This window comes from Stegostoma tigrinum, chromosome 3 (genome assembly GCF_030684315.1).
Source record: "Stegostoma tigrinum isolate sSteTig4 chromosome 3, sSteTig4.hap1, whole genome shotgun sequence".
Taxonomy (NCBI): domain Eukaryota; kingdom Metazoa; phylum Chordata; class Chondrichthyes; order Orectolobiformes; family Stegostomatidae; genus Stegostoma; species Stegostoma tigrinum.
Genome location: NC_081356.1, coordinates 81,660,170 through 81,677,745, shown reverse-complemented (window position 1 = coordinate 81,677,745; position 17,576 = coordinate 81,660,170). Strand labels below are relative to the sequence as shown.

The 17,576-nt window shown below is 37.8% G+C and overlaps 1 protein-coding gene across 2 annotated transcripts in view; it reads right to left on the bottom strand.

The window, feature by feature from the left end:
* Positions 1-511: 511 nt before the first annotated feature.
* fbxl17 (F-box and leucine-rich repeat protein 17) overlaps positions 512-17,576 on the bottom strand; it is a 700,184-nt gene continuing 683,119 nt past the window's right edge. For both annotated transcript variants that reach the window (XM_048526933.2, XM_048526934.2), the window contains exon 11: positions 512-4,857. In XM_048526933.2, coding sequence (XP_048382890.1) covers positions 4,720-4,857 — 138 coding nt within the window. In that variant the 3' untranslated portion in view covers positions 512-4,719. The remainder of the gene's footprint in view (positions 4,858-17,576) is intronic.

Here is a 17,576-nt window from a genome sequence, read left to right as displayed (position 1 = left end):
CTTTACCCATTCCTTTCTCTGTTACTTTCCCTCTCTCAGTACGCTTTTTCAACCTACTGTTTAGCCTTCCTGCTCCCCCCAACCCATCTTCAGCATGGATACAACCTTTTCCTAGCTACAGTCAGCTCTGAAGAAGGGTCACTGAATTTGCAACGTTAACACTACTTTCTCTCCACAGAAGCCACCAGATCTGCTGAGCTTTTCCAGTGATAAAGGAGCTAGCTTTGAGATCCTTTTGTTGAGTGTGAGAATCGAGAAAGTAGCCATTCCCTAGATTGAGAGCGACAGGTGTCCAAATTTAGAATTTACTTCAATGCAAAACCCATTTAATTATCCCAATAGCTTTAGTTGTCGGAAACTTACCCAACAGTAATTACTTATAGATACATGAGCAGATAATTCACGTCGTGAAATAAATATATAAATATATAATTGCAACCATTTCCTATAATCTTGAAATAGTATTTATTGGACAATCTTTATGTAACAAATCAGTAAATAATTTCCAACATTTCATTTTCTCATCTTGTATCAGTTTGATGTTACAAGTGACAGATTACAATTTACTTTCATTGAACAGCTTCCTAGTAAAATAAATCAAATTTACACTGTTGAGAAAAAATTTCTATTCATAAAAAAGTGTCCTAAGTCACTTGGAAATCAATATCTGTTGAGAATCAAACAAGGCCAGAATTGAGAAAAGGCCAGTCAGCTCATCAAACATTCCTTTCACAAATCATACAGGTATAGTTCTCTATTTAGGGTCATATCAAACCCAGCTAAACAAAAGTTCTGTAAAGTCTCTCACAGCTTTCCGAAGAAAGGCAAATGAGATGAAACCTCAGACTTGACAATAAGCCCGATATTAGTTATCCATGTCCAGTTGCCATGTCATTCCATTGTTTCAGCAGAACAGGATCATCTTGTCCCATTAATCATTTCTGTCAGTACTCATTATTACAACTCTCAATCTCATTCCTAACCGGATACTTACACAGCTCTTTTGTTAAAGGAAAGCAGTAGTAACACTTCATCATTTGAGAATCTAGTCCAGATATCCACTAATTGGATGGGAAATCCTTGTAATCTCAAACCTTGCTTGAGGCTTTGTTAAAATTAATTTGTGTGAATGAAAATTATGGGTGCACCTATTCCAGTCAGCATCAATTTTCCATACATAAGTAACAAAAAAGATCAATGACTTACTTAGAAATTGTATGTGCAACTTGCAGATAAAAGCTAGATTTGTTCTCAGCTTGTGTATATTTATGTGAGATAAAATCATCAGGCTAACTCTGCAGTTTCAACTGATATAAAAATAGGAGAAAAAATAATAAACACAGCCAAAAAAACAGAGGATACTTTTTATCAATACAGCTACATACAAGATTTCAAACAGGCTTCTGAACTTTAAAAATTCTATATTTTGAGGAAACTTGTCCATTTTAAGTATTGAAATTATGCGCTTGTCACATATTTCTTTCATTAAGGTTACACAGTTTTTAGTATCATTAAAATGTAAGATTTGTGGATTATGTATGACCACTAAACAGTCCTAAATTGTTTTGAACTTATTACTGTTTGGAAAATCGATAGAATTATGGAACATCCAAATCATTGAAAAGAAATAAAAATCTGTGAGGAACTTTGAAAGGACTTTCACATCTCGATAGGGTACTGCATTGCAATGCCATGAAATTCATGGTCTGACAGAGACTTGTCAGTGACCAGAGCCACCAGGCCACCCTGAGGCAAAAACATGGTTGGCTAGATACTGCCAAAAATGGGTTTATTGTAAAAAAGCAATTCCAGCTGTCTAGAAAGACTGAATAGATTGGAGGTTTTTTCTTTAGAAAAGAGAACACTGAGAAAGGCATTTTGAGAAGAATTTCTAAGGGTTTATAAAGGTAAATGAGGAGAGAATATTTCCACTTTGGGGAGAATTCGAAACTGAGGGCCAAAATTACAAATTAGTTAAGAATGAGTTCAGTTCAATAGGGAACTGAGAGAAGTTATCTGCCTCAGGAAATATTTTGAGTGTAAAACTTAATGCCACTGGATGTGGCTAAGCCAAATAGTTTAGACACTTTCAGAAGGCAACAGGACTAGTACATAAACGTGGAAGTTGGGAGCAGGAGCACACTACCCAGCCCTTGTCATTCAATAAGACAATGGCTGATCTGATCGTAACCTCAACTCCACATTCCCAGCTACCCCTGAGATAAAACAGAATAGGAAACATATGTTGAAAGACAGATTTAAAGGTGATAAGACATGAAGAGACTTGTGGGGTAAAAATATCAACACTAGGTGAATTGCCTGTTTTTCCATTGTCTATTCTCTGTAGAATCATAGAATCCCTGCATTGTGGAAACAGGCCCTTCAGCCCAACAAGTCCACACTGACCCTTGGAGCATTCCACCCAGACCCACCCCCATAACTCACCTAATCCACAAACCCCTGAACACTACGGGCAATTTAGCTTAGCCAATCCACCTAACCTGAACATCTTTGGACTGTGGGAGGAAATCCACACAGACATGGGGAGAACGTGCAAACTCCACACAGACAGTTGCCCGAGGGTGGAACTGAACTGGGGTCACTGGCACTGTGAGGCAGCAGTGCTAACCACTGAGCCACTGCGCCACCATTGCTGAGCTCACTCTGAACTGGCTCACCTTTCTGCATGCTGCCACTGGGATGGGTACATCATCCAAGATTTAACAGGCTGTTTTGTACAACTGAAAGTATTGATGCAGCAAGGAAATTAGGATATCCATAATGGTGAGATTCCTTGCCAGCAACATATCTTAAAGCAGAAGCCCGGTAATTTTATAACAATCGTTGCTATTTGGGTAGAAAAGGTGCAGGGAACTACTTTAACTTGTAAATATTCCTTTCCTTTAATCAGCAGCCTTTGGTAATTAACCTATAACTGTGTAAGGTTGCATTCTAACTAGCCAAAGCCCTTTCACAGAAACATTGCAAAGCATTCCCCAAATTGTTGGTACATCCCCAAATTAAATCATTTCCATCAGTTGTGAATTCCAAAATTCTTTAATACATTCCAACACAGAATTAACAGAAAGATACAATATTGGGAAAATGGTTTGAGTCTCAGAAAGAAAACTAGATGATTCTTCTATGCTTGAGAAAAATCAATCTAATGGAAAATTGACAAACTTGTTTAACGTGTTTGTACAGAATCTGAGACAAGACCCACAGAGACCTCCAGTTAGACACATTACTCAGTTACTGCCAGTTATCTTAATCTGCTCATTTACTACATGGGTTCTCAAAGGCAGTATTTACCAAACATCTTTTAAGTTGTCTTTTCTTTCTCCTTCATTCTTATGCTTCACTTTTAGAACAGCCATGGAACATTAACGTCCATTCTGCAGCTAGCTTGAACGACTTGTATTTTTGAAACACTTACATTTAAAACACACACATCCTCTTTTAGATCCCTATGATGTCCTGGTAAGATGGCTAACACCTCGCTGGCCCTTTACTTTTAAAACATACATAGATTCACACTTTGCATACTGTGTTTTCTAATGATATTGTAAGTAACTCAGGAGCTCGTAGATCACAATTATCATGTGCAAGAAAGAACGAATTATACACTTGCTCTGTATTCTAAAGTTGGATCACTTTGGTCAGAAACTGAAGACCAAAGTACTGAAGTTCTTGACTTTTGAATATGAAATACAACATAATGTGTACAGTCTTTTTCACAGAAGTTGTTCATTTAATGACAAATATTAAATAACAGAGTAATCCAGCATTATTCCCTCAACTTTAACTATTACCCTTTGGAACACTTCAGCTAAATTATTGATAAAGTGTTCAGACATGATATTTACAACAATTTTATAACTGACAAAAGGTAGTTTTATTTTACTTTGACCCATGTTATAAAAATTATGTCTTGATCAAGCCAGTTCTTAATAACTGTGTATGTAGAAAAAGAACATACAAACAGGAATAAAATGTCAGTCATTATTGTATACGCTGGCCACAGTTAAAAGTTTGGATCCAGGGGAAAACACTCCATTGATTCTTATGTCGACAGTGAAATCTTATTAGGGCTGTTGCTAGTCTTTATCATCAGTCGTAATTGATTATTTCAAGGATGAACAAAGTTTCATAAAATGAAATTCAGATTTTTAACCAAGCTTATAATAAAATGAGATGTAATCTGAACAGATTATCTGAAAAAGGATCTGTTGAACAAGAGAATAACGGGATTAATTTAGTTGAAGACTGTCATACCTGAAAAATCCCATTACATCTATTAAGGGCTCAGATGTAGCTTTGAGCAGAAAATGAGTTAGGAAGGAGACAGATCTTTCAGTTAACCTTGCTGAATGCACATTTCAGTAAATTTGATTTCAGCTGTTTTAAAAGACGCAAAAAAAACCACAACTGGTATCAAATAATTCATAAAATAAGACGACTTTGGGATAGAATTGATACCTGCCCTGAATTGTATTTTTTAACTCCTTTCAATGGCTATCCGAAAATCCACGATTTAAACCTTCACAGGGCAAAGATTGTCAAAACTGGAACATAAAAGTTGAAATGTACTGTTTTTTGTGATTATTAGATTAGTCCAGCAGAGCCAATACTTGTGACTTCTCTCATACTCACGCTATGTTACTGTATTTAAGAATTACTAGAACCACAAAGTGATAATACAGAAAATTCTTCACAGCATTACGATGCCGTTGATGTATTGGGAATCCACCCCATCTGATAGGCCCGTTCTAGCGTCCGCTTGCAATCTTGCATCACAGTGCTAAATGTGATATGTGGATATTCTTGAACTAGACGCTCCACTGTATCTTCATTCACCTGCAAAACATGGATTTCAAGAGGGAAGGATTAAAAACAAGCCTAGCTTTTCCTTCACATTTCATTATTTCTTAAGCCACAGTACAGATCTTCAGGTAGTACTGGTTCTCCAATGTCTCATCGAGGGGATCATTCATCAGTTATCAACCACAGTAAATCTCAGAAGTAATTTTAGTACAATGTCATGGCCCAGTCCAATTCTGGCAACTTCTGACAGCTATGTATGTACATTTTCAATTAAGGTCATTTTGTAGATGTTTCAGTTAAGGTTATTTTGCAACATGTAGGTAATAAAATGGTCAGTATCTGAACTACAGATCAAGTATATATCAGCTAACAAAGCACAGGCAGAAAATTAAGCCTGTGACCTTCTTGGTACGATAGTACATAACACAAGTAACTACTGAACCATCAGAATATTTTGCCAATGTAATGATGCAGCAAATCAACCAATTTGACAGCTGTATAAAAGATGGAAATACCATTCATAATCACACTCTTTTAAATTGCCTGAAATGATTCAGAAATAAGAATTGCACACAGCCTGACAGCAAATGCTCAAGTTTCAGAGTTAGGAGGCCTGATGACATCATTGTAGTAATTACCTTGTTGCAATAAGCTGCAGAAACACATCTTGTTGGTTAATTTTACTGGCACTAGCTTTTCATTTCTAGATATACAAAACTGGCAAATAAATTCTGAGAAATGCTTGGTGGGATCTGAACTTATTATTTGGAATGTTAGTCCAGGACTTCAGATTATTTCTCCAGTAACATTGTATATATACTGCTGTACATCACATTGGTCCTAGTCAGTGCAGGATCAGCCACTGATTTTCTATATAAAATAATTTTAACACAAAGACATTAACCTATTTTTTTTCTATTTTAAATAATTTACATGTTAATGCATAATTTGTGGCCTGTGCACTCACTTACACCTTGGAGATCTTAAACTATTAATTGTTCACCTAAACTGGGCCATCTTAACGTCTCATTATTCAATGTCAACAACAGTCTTGCCAATGTCATTTTTCTAAAAAAACATCAAAGCTCTCTTAACATGTACTATTATTTAAAATATAAAACCAACTTATACCCTATAGGGAATTATACACATTGCGCGATCCTGGTAAATGTAAAATCAGTTATTGTATAGAATTGCATTATGTAAACTTTTTAGCAAAATAAGAGCAACAGTGGATGATTTTACCCAATGAGCCTGCTTTACCATTCAACAGGATCATGACTGATCATCCACTTCAATTAATGCCTGTTTTCTGCACTATCCCCATATCCCTTTACATTATTGATAAATTTCTAAATACCAATCTCTAATATAAACATACTCAATACATGAGTTTCTGTAGCAGCAATGTAGGGTGCAATGCAAACCTCTGAACCCAAATGAAGCATAAATGAGTCAGTGCAGACTCTCCAGGGTAAGTGCAACAAGTACAGGAAAGTTGATGGCTGGATGACTTCTTCTTTATGGCACTAACTACTACATTCAGGTAAGCTTTAAAAGATATCAAGTCTTTTCATGAATAAGTGTGAGTTGGTGTGCATGTAGATGCATGAGGATGCAAGTGTAGTGGGTGAGTGGGTGCGTGAATAGATATGACGGTGGGTGAGCAGGTGAGTCGGCAATCTGGTCAACAGTCAATTTGTAGTGTGTGGTCAGTTCAGGGGGTCAACTGGGTCAAGACGGCTGTGACTTCAGCTGAATGGTTGTGTTAGATGGGAGTCAGATAAAGTTTGGAGTGGGGGAATGGTCAGGTCTTGTCAGGTGGTCAGTGATGTCAGGGAGTAGTCATGTTGAGTGGGTAGTTGAGGGAAAGCGATCATCAGATTAGGCACAATGTAAGGTTGAGAAGGGCAGGTGGATTTGGTAAGTAGTTGCTCAAAGGCAGTTAGGTTGCATCGGGTTGCTAGTCAAGTTGGGTTGGCATGTATCGTCAAGTCAGAGGGTGGTAATGATGGAAAGAAGTTTGGATCAAGATGGGGATGAGGCTGTGGTACTTAGTTCAGTTCAATGGCTAATTTCTAACTTAGACTATATGGTGTAAGCTTTGTGCAGGTAAGCACTCTGTATCAAAACCAAGATTTTGTTACTGAACCAATGCTACAGACATTCACTGAGAGTCCTGAACAGTGCAAATCAGTTTAAACTTCCCAGGCAACTATGATGCACATATGATTCAGAACACAGTCTTACATCCAGATTTTACCACTCAGGACATTGGAAGATCTGGACCAAAATGCGTTGCTAGCTTATGTTCATGAAAAATGAATTAACTAACACCTAGCAATGAAATATAGTGCCCCAATTTGTAATATAAAGTTCAATGACATTTGTTGAACTGCTTCTTAAAATGGCTCTGTAATACTGGTTCTTTCATCTGTTCTTGCAAAAACTGTCCCACTTATAAAACAAGAAATGTTTAATAATCATAAAATGCTTGTTGCCATATGGCTGGGGTAGTAAAACCTCTTGCCTGTTTGAGTCAAGAATGAGATATTTCAGCTGCTTCTTGCCATTGGCCACAAAGCATAATCTGGCAGGAATCCACTCCGTGCTGATGTTGATTAGCTAAGAAATAATAATCAGCAAGCCTGATTACGGAAATAATATCAGAGCTTGGAGAGTGGGAGTACTGCGCATAGTACTTCACCAATTGAAGCAGGACCGTGCCAGGTAATAATCTACATTAGTGACTTGCTTTCATAAACTGAATCTCTGTTGGAGAAATTTGCAGATGAAATTATAACAGGAAAGGGTAGCTGACTTTGAGAATGCTACTCACAAAATATGAATGAGTTTGAATAAAAACATAAATGGGCAGACAATAACAAAAGAAATGTAATGCGGATAACTGTGGTGTACTGAAATTTGTTAGGTTAGGTGGATGAGACACAGCAAATTTCAGAGATCTAGAAGTGCTACTAGACTTGGTACATACTATTACTGGTCAGCAGAAGTAACAATTAACAAAACAAATGTCAAGTTGAGCAAAATAGCCAAAACAGTGGACTGTGAGTTAGAACTAATTACGATTAAACTATATTATACTTTGGTCAGACTTCACCTTGAATACTGTGTGAAGGAATCCAATTACTTAAACATAGAGATATTTGTGTAGTACAAAGGTAATGCAGGAAACAATCATGAGGTAAATTCCTTGTGTGAAGTCTGTGATATGACAGACTGGAAAAGTTGGTTCTGTCAGAAAACAGGAACAACTTTCATCTAGATTTTCAAGTGTTCATTATCAGTTTAAACAAACTTGAATAATGACAAGAATTATTTGGCAACATTTCTAATAGCTGGGTCAAAAAAGTGGGCTTAATGTAGTGTATCTTTTAACAGGAAGAGACAGAAACAGAACATTAGGATTCGGAAAGAGAATATGAGAAAGTAGGGCAGAGGTGACTGATTACTCTATCATGAATGACAGGGTGGTGTTCAACTATCAGGGTTAGACCATCAAAGAATCCCAACATTGGGCATCAAGGTTAGAAGAGTTTTCAGAGATAGAGTAAAATAATGCCAAGGGAGGATTTAAAAAGAACAATAAGTTTTTCAATTTTAATATTTTAGGAGATATGGTATTTTAACGTCATTTTCATAACTGGCAAGGGGGTATTGTGCAGGTTGAGACACTATCATGTAAGGTTTGTCTATATTTGAATTAAATTTATTTTAGAGTTTGGATTTGATCTCGTGGCATGTGGACTTTTGTTTATATGTATAAAGGGGTTTCATGGTTAACTTGCAAGTATTTCTGTAGCCATCTGGATTTATTCTAGAAACAGTCTGACAGTCATAGCTTTTGGAGGCTAATGGAATTTGTTTACATTGGAAAATGCAGAAAAAAGTCCTGTGGGTCACTCCAAATAATCAGCACTAAGAATTCACTCCTTATTACCACACCCTACACTGGACCGAAAGAAAACAAAGAAGCACGCTTGGTCAGGACACAATCCACCAACCAAAACATTAATTCCCTCCAATACTGTTGCACAGTACTTGTAATGAGTTCCACATACAAGATGAACTGCAGCATCTGACTACAGCTCCTTCAACAGCACCTTCCAAACCTGTGAAAGCAGACAACCGGAGGACAGGAATGAAGGTGGATGAATCCATCATTATCACCAAGTTACCCTCTTAACCACACACCATCCACAATTAGAACTGTACTGCTACTCTTTCACTGACATGCATCAAAATCCTGGAATTTCCTCCATAGCAACATTGTTCCTACATACATGGGTTGTAGTGGTTCAAAAGGCTGCTCACTGTCATCTACTCGAGGCTTATTATGAATGAGCAATAAATCCTGGCCATGACAGCAATGCTCACACCCTGTAAATTAGTCCAACAAATGTAGAAATGGATTCTTTTAGTAATAACGCAAATATGCAATTTGAAGCTCACCTTGGACTCGAATATGAGACTAAGATCACAAACAGAGAATCACAGAATCCCTACAGTGCATAAAGACTCTATTCAGTGCATCGTCTGCACTGACCCTTTGAAGAATATCCCTCACACCCCTCTCCACCCATTCCGATAGCAAAGACAGTGAATTGATCATCCTAATATTCAAATGGAGGAAATTTATGCTCCAGAAAAGGCAAAAACAAAAGTGAAAATAATTTGGTTGAGAAAGAGTCAGAAAAGGGAAAACTTTTTAAAAACATAATTTAAACATTTTTCAGTCTCCAATAATGAAGGAGTATAATTCCACACTTGTAATAATTAATTGTCAGTCTTAAAGATATTGAATGGCAACATTTAGCCCCCACACAAGGTACTAAGTGTGTGGCAGAACCCAAACACAATGTTAGTGTCATTGGGTAGGTTATTGTAAAGCAAAAGGTGCTAGATACCAGCAAGGACTGATGGGGTGTTTATTCGCTGGGTTGGATTAGTTATGTATTTTGTGTACAGGGCATACCTAGACAATATTCCACTTGGTTGGGTTGATGCCAGCATTGTAACTGTACTGGAACAGCTTGAATCAGGGAACAGCAAGTTCTGATCAATTCAACGTCAGTACTGTTGCTGGAATCTTATCAGGATCCATAGCCTTTGCAGTATCCAGTGTTTCCAGCTATTTCTTGATATCACATTGAGTGAATCAAATTGACTGAATACTGGTGTCATTGATGCTGAAATCCTCCGGAAGAGCTTGAGATGGATCATCCAGTCAGTGCCTTTGACTGAAGACTGTTGCACTTACTTCAGACTTCTCTTTTGCTCCCATGTTAGACAGCAGATGACTGAAGGCCTTAGTGTATTGACACAAATTTGTTCCTTTTGTGGGGTTTACAATACAAGACAGAAAATATTCAAAGATATTAGTTTACATTTCTGTTTAGAATAATCAGGGGTGATTTTCTTTTCACTTATTCACAAGGCATGAGCATCACTGGCTGGGGTTTAGAATAATCAGGGGTGATTTTCTTTTCACTTATTCACAAGGCATGAGCATCACTGGCTGGGCCGACATTATTGCATATTCCGAACTGTCCTTGAGAAGGCAATGATGTGCTGCTTTCTTGAACCACAGGAAACCATTTGGTTTGGAAGATCCACAAAGCTGAAGCAGTTTCAGGATTTTGACCCAGCAACATTGAAGGAACGGCGATATATTTCTAAAACCGGATTTAGCTTAAGAAATCCAGAGATAGGAAAAACTTTGAGTAGTTTGAAGGGGAACTGAGTGAAATTAGATGCCAGTATAGTACCTCCTAGAAAAAGGAGATTGTTCAGCACAGTTAGGAAATAACAATTAGGAAGTAGCCTCAAGGAAGGTGTTTTGTTTGTGAAACTTCAGGCTAGGAGTTAACACCAGTTTGGTTGGAGTTCTATAGATTATTAAAAGACTGGATAAGTCTAAGATCTCAGTTGTGTGAATTGTCCAAGGAAATAACTTCAAATGCTCACAGGACAGCAATCAAGTGTAAAAAAAGGTGTCAAACCTGCATCTGGACAGGGAAAGAAAATGTTTCTGGTTTCTGAGTTGTTTTAAAGTGATGACGTTGGGAAAAAATAGGATTTTGTTTTGCCATGTATTTTGAAATCTTTCAAACAGAGTTATATTTAGAGAGCTCTGTTCGCTTTATTTTAGTTTTATTTATTTGGTGAAATAAACTTTTTTATCGTGAAACCCAGACCTGCAGTCATGTGTGTGCATTTTTCCATGAAAGACTGCCACATTAAAAAATACAAAATATCAAGTCAAATTTCATTCTGGGATCTGACTGTTCAGTAGTAACATCAACTAGGTTCATAATATAATGCATGACACAAAAATTTGAATTTAAAATTTGAATGGTAAAAATTCCAAAAAGCTGAATTAAATTAACATGAGCCACATATAACTTTAAAAGAAAGATTTGTTAATACACTATCATGTACCTGGTTTCAAAATGAAAATCATTTTGCTCACATACTTGATGATGTCAACTCAATTTTCTAATCTCCTGCCAAGTCTGAATTTAGCAACTCATTCTTCAGGATATGAAATCAACTGTGTTATTCCTGAAGCTACATAATGGGCAGAATACCAGCAACAAACAAGGTTGTTTTCCAGAGAGTGTATAGTCTCCTTATTCTTCTTATCAAAACATAATACTTACATTTACCTATATTAAAGTTCATTTGCCAATGATATACCCACTCTACAAGATTATTAATGTCTTCTCGTATTTTCTTGCAGTTCCTTTCTGGGTTCTTCCAATTTGGTGTTATCTACAAATTTTGAAATTGTACTCATGTTAGAGACCAAATTGTTTACAAATTATAAATGGTGAGAAGCAATGATTCAAACACTGATCATTGTGGAACACAGTTGACCAAGTTTTATTCATCTGATTTTTAAGTCCCTCCTAGAGATGTGTAATAACATCTATAAACTGGTTGATTAGGTTAATAAAAAAAATAGATTAACAAAAATAAACTTCAACTTCTACTTGGTGCTTTTTGTAGCCAGGTTGCTATCCAGTCTATTACTTGCCTCTTAACACAAGACACCTGTTCTGCTTTGCGATATCTTAGTAGCATCCCTACAGTGTGGAAGCAAGCCATTTGGACCATCATTTCCACACCAACCCTCAGAAGAGTATCCCACATAAATACACGCCCCCCCACCCCCCCACCTACCCCTGTAACCTTGCACTTTCTATGGCTAATCCACCTGACCTGCACATTCCTGGACACGATGCAGCAATTTAGCATGGCTTATCCACCAAACCTGCACATCTTTGGACTGTGGGAGGAAACCAGAGCATCTGGAGGAAGCCCACACATTGGCGCCCATGGAGGAAGTGCAAACTCCACAGAGTGATCTGAGGGTGGAATTGAACCCAGGTCACTGGCATTGTGAGGTGGCAGTACTTACCACTGAACTATCATACTGAAAATCCAAATATCTTACATTGTATACATGACCATCGTATACCCTGTTACTTCAAATAATACAACACTTTTGGTAAAAGCTTGACCTTCCCTTTTGAAATCATGTTCACCACACTTTATCATGGTTTTAGTTTCTCGAAGTTTTTATGCATCGTTTATCATTTAAAGATTCCACTGTTCTTCCTAACTCTGATGTTAAGCTCATTGGTCAATAGTTCCCTAGAGTTGTTATCCTTTTTTAATTATAGGAGTCACACTAATGATCTGCCAGTCCTCAATGCCCTTTCCAATTAACTTTTATACATGTGTAATAGTGTCTCTGCTATTTCTTTCCCAAAATTTTCGCATGCATATGCATGCAATCCATCTGGATCAGGATTTTTATCCTCACAAAGTTTGATGGTAAACAAATCATGTTCTATATTTCCATCTTTAATAGATCTATAAATTTTTTGATTTTGCCTTTTGATTTTATATTCACAACATTAATCTCCCTAGCAAATACTGAGGCAAAGTAATTATTTACTGCTTTTACCATTTTGCTAACATGGACCTATGAGTCAGTGACTCAGTCCATATTTGGATATTTTTTCCACCATGCTTGTGGTAACTAAAACATGACTAGTAGAGAGCAGATGGTCTCTGGATGGCAAATTAGAAGGGCAGTGCTACAATGGGCTTTTGAATTTTTCCTTCCTGAGCCACTGCTACAACCCCCAGGGAACCTGATCATTCTCCCATGTGTTCATTCTTCCGGCATCTGCTTCTGATAGGGGCCCAGAATTTTTCCTGAAGTTGGTTTCACAGCTCCAAAAGGAAAATCCTGCTCCAAGAATTGCAAATTATTGAAATGCAGGCTTGTGCTCAGAATTTTCCTCAAGTTTCTATCTGTATCTAGGTGATTGGGATGGTGTTTTACAGAAGCTAAGGACTGGATCAGAGGAAGTTCACACAGAAGGCTTCTCCTCACCATCATCAACAATGATAATGCCAACTTTCAAATGTAGGTCAACAACTCCATCTCTGCAGGCAGCTATTGTACTACCCGAGAGCTTTCTCACGTTTTTAAGGATGTCAAATGCCCAATAAACCTATACAGTAAAGAAAAAGCCATCTATATCATTGGGTCTTGGCTGCCATTTGTTTTCATCTCCGATACCTTCACATTTTCTTCCTGCTGGTTCAAACTGAAACCAATGGTACATCTACCTGATCATGTGAGTCTAAACTCACCTCTAATTCTTACACATAGTCTGTCACAGCAGCCTTTTTCTTTTGTGAAATGGAGAACCTCGTTGCCTTTGTGGAAGTGGTGCTGGAGACCTGAATCTGGAAATCCAATCCCTGAACCTCGCCCTATTACTTTGACAGAGTTAGAGTTTGGGGAATTTGGTAGAATACTGACTGTGTGCTCATGAACACGTCATTGATCATGGAGGCAGTTGCACATATAAAACAGCAGCTCTAACCAGTCAGGTCGGATTTCTATCTACAAGATGTCAAAATTATGATGTGCACTTTCATCCTGATCAGAAAGTGTCTAAACTTGCCATAGTTCTTTGTAGTGGTAAGGTATATTTGGTTCTGGGTCAGGTTTTGGAAAGGTCAAGTGTTCATCCTAATTGTTTAAATGAGACATAAATGTATCTAAGAAGTGTACAAATATATGTAACAAGTGCATGAATTCATCAGAACAAACAATCTGAAGTCAAAAGAAATCATCACGACATTGAGCTCGCCTTCCCTTGTATTCCTTAAAATTTTATAGAAAAAAGACTACCTGCAGTGTTGAAAACAACCATGCTAGCTATTTCACTGCGCTGAAATAAGCCTGAAGACTATATCCCTGTAGGATGCCTGTCAGTTCACAGTATGATTAACAGCTTCAAGTGCTTATAAAGTCTATGAAGTGATACAATGAACACAAGTTGTTTTTTTTTTATTATGAGGCTTTAAATGAAGTTAAATGTAGTGAATGGGACTTTAGCAAATTTTCTTAAATGTCTTTTTATAGACAGCTGAATTCATCACTAGAAATATAGCAGCATATGAATTAGAAGTAGGTTGATTCGCTGTTCAAGCATATGAATGCATCAATTAGAATCAGATGTAGGGCAAGCCTGTTCCAATATTCAGTAAGATCGCACCTGATTTGGCTCTGATTTCAGCTCGACTATCCTGCCAGTCTCCCAAAACACTCAATTCACTTAGTAATCAAAGTAAATCTAATTCTACCTGAACACGTTCAATGATCCAGCCTCTACTGCTTTCTGAGAAGAATTTCTCATACTAACTACTCTGAGAGAGAAAATAAAACTCCTCTCTGACTAAAAGGTAGGTTCCTTATTCTTATACTCATACATTGCTGAAAGAAAATTGCTGACACTTTTTATCTTGTAATCAGGATAATTTGCATAAATATAAGTTCAAGCAAAAACGAGCATTTCTATGGCAACAAAAGAGAGTGCTTGTTGGTTGGCAAATGCATGCTTTGCCAGAAGCATTGCCATGGAGAATGCACCATTAATTGTTTAAAAAAAAACAAAGAACTTGCAGATGCTGGAAATCAGAAACAAGAATAGAAATTACTGGAAAAACTCAGCAGTTCTGGCAGCATCTGTGGAGCGAAAGCAGAATTAAGATTTCGGGTCCAGTGACACTATTTTAGAACTGAGTTCTGAAAATGACCTGAAATATTAGCTCTGAATTTGGAGTCCAGGACCCAAAGTATTAATTTTGTTTTTGTTCATCTATGAGTTGTGATTTACAGCTTACAGCCAGGCTGTGCCTAAATTTAAACCAAACAGTTTGATACAGATTGCTCAGGGCATTGTCCTGAGAAATGAACCAGCAAATGGCTTCACCTATTTGAAAAACTGAAGCACTAATTTAAGAATAGTACCTGCCATGTTCTTTCTATCTGCAAAGAACAGGGCTCTGTATATCAATTTTTATAGTTTTCAGCACATGCAAGCTCACTACGCTGTGTGTTTGGCAATCTTAAATTGGTTGTCAGCATAATTCCTAGCACATTCAGAACTATGTCACAAATGTTGTCCAATTACAGATTCATATCTAATGTTGGTCACTTAAATATTCTGCAAGTCGGCTGGTTTTGTACAGTTAGTACTTTGCTTGTCGCGAAAAGCTGAAAGGACATGCTGTTTGATTCAATTCACCAGTCTCTGGGACACACAGCCTACGTACTGGAGCACACAGCCTACACACCAGCAATAAAATTTATATTTCAAATTACTTGTTTGTGTGATAGGCAGAACATCATTTTTGGCTTGATAGCAGCATCCTGTCAGTGGCAAACACCACTCCTGTTGCTACTGCATTGCAGCTGCAGAAACAGCTAGGTCACCTGTTGCTCTTTTCTGGCCTAAAAGGCCAAATACCCTACTCCTGTTCCTAAATAGAGATAACACAGTGTGGAGCTGGAGTTACACAGCAGATCAGGCAGCATCAGAGAAGCAGGAGAGCTGACATTTCTGAAGAAGGGTCCTGACCCAAATGTCAGCTTTCCTGTTCTGCTAATGCTGCCTGCCCTGCTGTGTTCCTCCAGCTCCACACTGTGTCATCTCTGACTCCAGCATTGGCAGTTCTTACTATCCCTGTTCCTACATGTTTTATTTGCAGTATCTTTTCCTTCCAAGGCAATCTGATGTAAACAGAGCACTATTCAGGACCACAAGAGACTGTCTTAGGTCCTTGCATGAGTTTGTACAATATACAGTGAGAAATCATCTGATCAGAGTTGCCATCATTCTGCAGCATGACTTTGACTTGCCCCATTTCACATCATGTTTGTATAGTGAAGAAAAGCTGAGGCAGCATTGCTCGTTAAACACCTCCCCATACCCTGTGAAATATTTTGTTGAGTGCAAGATGAAAAGCTTTGACTAAATGCATCTTCTTTTAGCAATGTTCAAGTTCTGTACTATCAAATAATGATCTGTATTCTTGTACTGAGTCTGCTGGTTTTAGAAACCCCACAAGAAGGAACATCTTCCCAGTATCCACCCTATCAAGCCCCCTCAGGATCTTGTATATTTCATTAAGATCATCTCCCAATTTTGTAAACTCCAAGGGATAGTGGTCCAACTTCTTCATTACAAAAGGCTTTCAACCTAGGAATGACTTCAGTGAATCTTCATTGAATTGATTTTAATGCAATTATATCGTTTCTCAAACAGTCACTAAATTGTATCGTACTCCAGATGAGATTTCACAAAAGCCATGTATAAGTGCTGCAGTGAAACTTCCATACTTCTTTTTTCCATTCACTTTGCAATAAACATCAACATTCAATTTGTTTTCTTAATTGCTTGCTACCCAGATACAATCATTATATGATTCGCATAGCCAAATTGCTCTGTACCACTGACTTCTTTAATCTCTCTCAATAGACACTTAAGTAGCTTATTGAATCTCAGTGAAATTGAGAGGTCTCCACATGCCAGATGTTGGGCGAACTGGCATGGAAGGTGTAAGGGCAAAAGGTGGATAGCATAAGTTGCAGCTAAACTGAAATGGGAGTTATAAAGGACCATAGAGGGGCATGGTCATTAATAGAGGATTTGAAGGGCCGTGCAGATGAGTAGAGTAGACTGACATGAAAGGTATGATAAACTTGGGGGGGGGGGTGCGTGGTACTTGATGTGGTGTGAGTTGGCACGGATAGTGCATGCGGCGTGAATGAGGGTGATATTAGGGGTGAGGGCTGTTTTTTGTTTTTGTCTCAAGCTGCAGCAAAGTCCTTAGATACAAGCCATTTAAATACCCCATGTCTGCACCAATCTTCTCCAGTGGTACTCTGTGATCTCTTCCTGGGGGCAGCAGGTACAAATCCCATAAACATCCAACTTTCTGAAATGAATATCTGAACTTGAGGGCAGAATTTTCTTGGACAAAGTTTCCAGGGCCTAAAAATTTCTCAGGAATTCTCCTGATCCAGAAACAAAACCTCAGGTCAAAGACTGCTTTCTCTTACAGTAATGTGCTTATCCCAAAGTATGTATAATCTTTATCATTGACTTGTAAATTTGTAGTATGTATTACTGTTTTACAACTTTGACCCCCAATTTTCATAACCTTCAACTAAGTCAAAATATGCATTCTGAGTATTCCCCTCATTCAAACTTCCATAAGACCATCAGACCTCAGAGCAGAAATTAAGCCATTCAGCTCATGGATCCATCAACCAATGATGGCTGATAAGTTTCTCAGCCCCATTCTCACGCTTTCTCCCCGTAACCCTTGATCCTCTTGACAATCAAGAACCTATC